Genomic DNA, 3,849 nt, shown 5'->3' with positions numbered 1-3,849 from the left:
CCTTTCCTTCTCCCTCACCACTACACATGGGACCCGCATATTTTTTTTCTCACTCCTTTTTTCTCACCCCACCTTTGCAAACAAACGCAGCCTAAAAGAAAAGAAGCCACCATCATTTGGGCGCATTTCGCTTGGGTATAGTGTAATTAATGCTCAATACTTCCAACCTAGGTTGAATTTTAATCTTGACTGTCTATTTCTCAAAAATGTAAAAACTCACTTGTGTAAAACGAACAATTGAGATTTAGATCTTGACTGTAAGCAATATAATGTTGCACATTAATTGAGCAGCACAAATCCATTAGGGCGCTGTCAAATGTGATGGTTCAGCATAATCAGTTGGTGCCAATAAATGCACCTAGCAAGCATAAATGCATAATACCAATGCGGTGGTGGAGAGCGACTCTTGGAATGGTTTCGCTGATCCATAAACAAGAATCTAATTTTTTTTGAAATGCAAACTCGCACCAATTATGGTGCAGACGGCCAGCCTCGAATCAATGTTTAATAATTGCTGCTTACCCAATCTCCTTGTATGTTGTATGGTAGGAGAGACGAGAGGGAAGGGAACTCTTCGTAAAGATACTTCCCCAGCCTTTAGGTAACGCAGCTTTTAATTTTATTCCTACTCAAAAGGACCTTTCAATGTATAAAGTTGTACGTGCAGGGTAGGGCAGAGGGTGGGAAGGTGTAGGCTTTTGATTATTCTAACAGAAAACAAATGTAATTGAAGAACAAAAGAATACACCGCCATTCCATTCCCCACTCAACCTCAAAGGAGAAACACAAAGATACAGCAAACCCAAAAAAAGAGAATCTACATTTCTACACTCTGTACAGTTTTCAGATCATGAAAGAGGAAAATAAAACTAAACTAAACACTACACTATTGTTAGGTTAGTAGCGACGAAACAAAATTTACGGCCAACCCCACCAAAAAACAAGGGAAAGAAGCGAAATCTCGGGAAGAAGGAAAAGAAAACACAAAGAGACGACAAACTCATCCAAATCAGCTCTTCGAATCCTGTTGTTGGCACATCTCCTTCCTTAGTTTCTGCGAGAAAAGCCTGCAAGCATCCATGCTGAGATCAATGGCAGCAGCTAAAGCGACAAAAGCAGCCGCATCTTCAGAACAGTTCACGTGCTGCACACTCACTTCTACAGTAGGTTTACTGCATTTTCCCTCTCCTTCCACTCTCGACGACATCACAAATCCTCTATACATACAGCACGGCCACAAACCATAGCCAAAGTCACCGCTGCCAGTTGGGCTACCAGATGGGGTGGAACGCCCATTCGCAGTTGTGTCTATTACGAATTTTCCTCCTTTGTGGGTGCTCAGAGTAGACTCGGCTAGAACAATGCCTGCCGTATTCATTCCACCATTGGTGTCAGGGAGGAGCTCGAAGCGGTAGCCTAGGCCATCACTGCCTCCCCGTTCACGCCAAGCTTCGAGACGACCCCAGGGCTTCCAGGTACCTTCACCAGGGCGAAGAATCAACCAAGCCCCTGGGTTGGTTCGGCTAACTCGGTCTGAACCTGGTGATGCGACGAACGGTGTCACCATCGAAGCTGCCGCCACTGGAGACCCAGAGAGGTCGTGGACTGTGATCGACCATCCCTTTCGCTCTTTTCCACTCTTCTCCCTTTCGCTTCCAAGCGAGCTCAACCATCCCCTAGAACTGCCCGAGTCTTGCATCGATGATCTGCTCAACAACAAAGCGTATGATTAGACAAATTAAAATAAAAGAACGTAAATACGCTGCTGTGAAAAGATTTCGGAAAATTCAAATCTGGCTGGTCAACTATCACCAAAAACGAACAAAATCAAACTCCCCTATCTCCATCTCTCCCTCCAAATTAAGAATAGCGTGGGAAGAACAAAATCCAGTGGAAACTCCAAAACAGTCTATTTTACTGGAGTTTAATTACTACAAGCTCGTTTCCGTTCAGATTGAGAAAGATTCAATCAATCATGTAAAAGCTTCAACTATTGGTTGGGAAGAAATGAGGCTATAAATCCATCAATAACGAAGAATTTAGTTGTGTCTGTGTCTATGGACAGAAACAGAAGCAGCAACAGAAACGGTAATTAAATTCAGACATGCTAAATTCGAGAGAGAGAGGGGAAAAACAAAAAAGAAAGCTAACCTGGATCTCTGGTTCCGGTCGCCGGAACTTCTGAAACTGAACTTGCAAGAGAAAACAGGCTGTCTAATATTCCCCTGGATCTGAAACACTTGAGGACTACACTCCGGTTCACCATCAAACTCAAACACGAACCTCGGATCGGGCTCAGCTATTACATTCAAGTGCAAACTAGCAGACGAACCTTTAGCATTCTTACCGATCGAAATCCAACCATTATGAAAAACACAAGGCCTAGACTCAGTTCCTTCCAGATCCAAAGGCACCGTAATTCGTCCCAACAATCTTCCAGAGGTAACACCACAAGTAGTTCCACTACGACCAGTATAGATAGCAATCTCAAGACAAGGCTTCGCAGCAAACAAAGACTTAGCAACAAGCTTCTCTAGATCGGCTTTACACAAATGAAAACTCGCTGCTAAGGTCTGAACTTGATCATCAGGAAACTGACTCTCTAACGGAACCAAAGGAACAACCGAATTCTGTAGAGGGAAATTCTGAAGCTTTATCTTGCAAAAACACGGTGACGACGCCGGATGAATCACGGAACGAGCAGGCTTGGAAGCCACCGGAATCTTGAGAGCTAGGTTTCCGACGAGTAATCGCACGAAAGGACAGGGATCCATGTCCCCCTCCGGTTCACCACCGTTGTTTTCCTCTGCTTCGTTTTCAGTTATTACGTGAAAGAAAGTGATCAGAAAGAACATGGAAGCAACAGCGGAGATACGATAGAACAGCTTTAAGGGAAAGAGTGGTGCGGTAGGGTCGCTTAAACGTCAGCTCTGCGACAGGCTGGAGTAGGTGGGGACCACTTCGTAGAGTAGCGTGCGCCATGGGTGCAACATTTGTTGAGCTGGTGCGCAATACGCTCTCTTCCTCTCTCTTCTCGAAACCGAAACAATAGTCAAGCAGTCGACACTCGACCAATAGTTTTGATTAATATGTGTCTTATCTGTAATTGGGCTAGTTTACTTAATTAAATATTTGATTATGGATTAAAACGAATAAGTTAATTAGATTTTATGCTTAAACTTATTCTGATAACACACACGCTTGGTTGGTTACAGCTAAGGACAGGCTGTCACGTGACCCCACCCCAATCCAACCCAACCCACCGGGTTACTCTACTCGATTAGCATACGGAATCAGTTCAGTTTCAAAAGTTGTCCAACTGATGATGTCACTTCTATAAATCCAGCTAAGCTTGACTGACCAGAGAATTGTCCTTTCTACCCTAAGGATTTCACCGAATGACGATAATAGACCTGACACATCACAAATGATATGGTTTACCGTTGGATGAAGGATGTGCATTAACGGATGAGATTACAACACGTCATTGTGACGTTTGAAAGTAGGGATGTGGGGACAATAGTCATTTTGACCCATCCTCACCTATTTATCAGGATAAAATGCACGCACGAGTGCATAAAATAATGCCTTTTTTGGCCCCATTTTTTTTTTTTCTTTTGATAAAATTCTCACTCAAATATTCTTTGTCTTTTATGGAATATTTGTATTGGATCATCTAATATACGAAAATGTACCATCATTTTCTTGTGGATGGGTGATATGTATCCTACAAGTAATATCATATATTTTTTTAATTTAATCATAATCTTTTGATATAATTTATAAATAGACATCAACATTTTGATTTAATGTTAGAACACCTGTCACGCATTCATAAGGTCCATTTCT

General features: G+C 42.5%; 1 protein-coding gene across 1 annotated transcript; it reads right to left on the bottom strand.

Annotated features, from left to right (window-relative positions):
* Positions 1-395: 395 nt before the first annotated feature.
* On the bottom strand, positions 396-2,872 carry LOC149015168 (uncharacterized). The gene is made up of 2 exons (XM_089157355.1): positions 2,152-2,872; positions 396-1,706 (listed from the first exon to the last, which is right to left on the bottom strand). Exons 1-2 carry the CDS (start codon positions 2,853-2,855, stop codon positions 1,010-1,012), a joined length of 1,401 nt encoding a protein of 466 aa, XP_089013481.1. The 5' UTR covers positions 2,856-2,872; the 3' UTR covers positions 396-1,009.
* Between the last annotated feature and the right edge of the window lie 977 nt (positions 2,873-3,849).

The sequence above is a fragment of the Hakea prostrata genome, chromosome 5, assembly GCF_041222555.1.
Source record: "Hakea prostrata isolate BN-2017 chromosome 5, UWA_Hpros_2, whole genome shotgun sequence".
In the NCBI taxonomy this organism is placed as follows: domain Eukaryota; kingdom Viridiplantae; phylum Streptophyta; class Magnoliopsida; order Proteales; family Proteaceae; genus Hakea; species Hakea prostrata.
This window is presented reverse-complemented; position numbering and strand designations above follow the sequence as displayed.

Excerpts from the sequence above, each read along its gene's own strand:
- LOC149015168 (XM_089157355.1), bottom strand. The coding sequence starts at position 2,855 with ATGTTCTTTCTGATCACTTTCTTTCACGTAATAACTGAAAACGAAGCA. Across the intron at positions 1,707-2,151 it reads GACCGGAACCAGAGATCCAG|ATCATCGATGCAAGACTCGG; the intron begins GTTAGCTTTCTT and ends GTTGTTGAGCAG.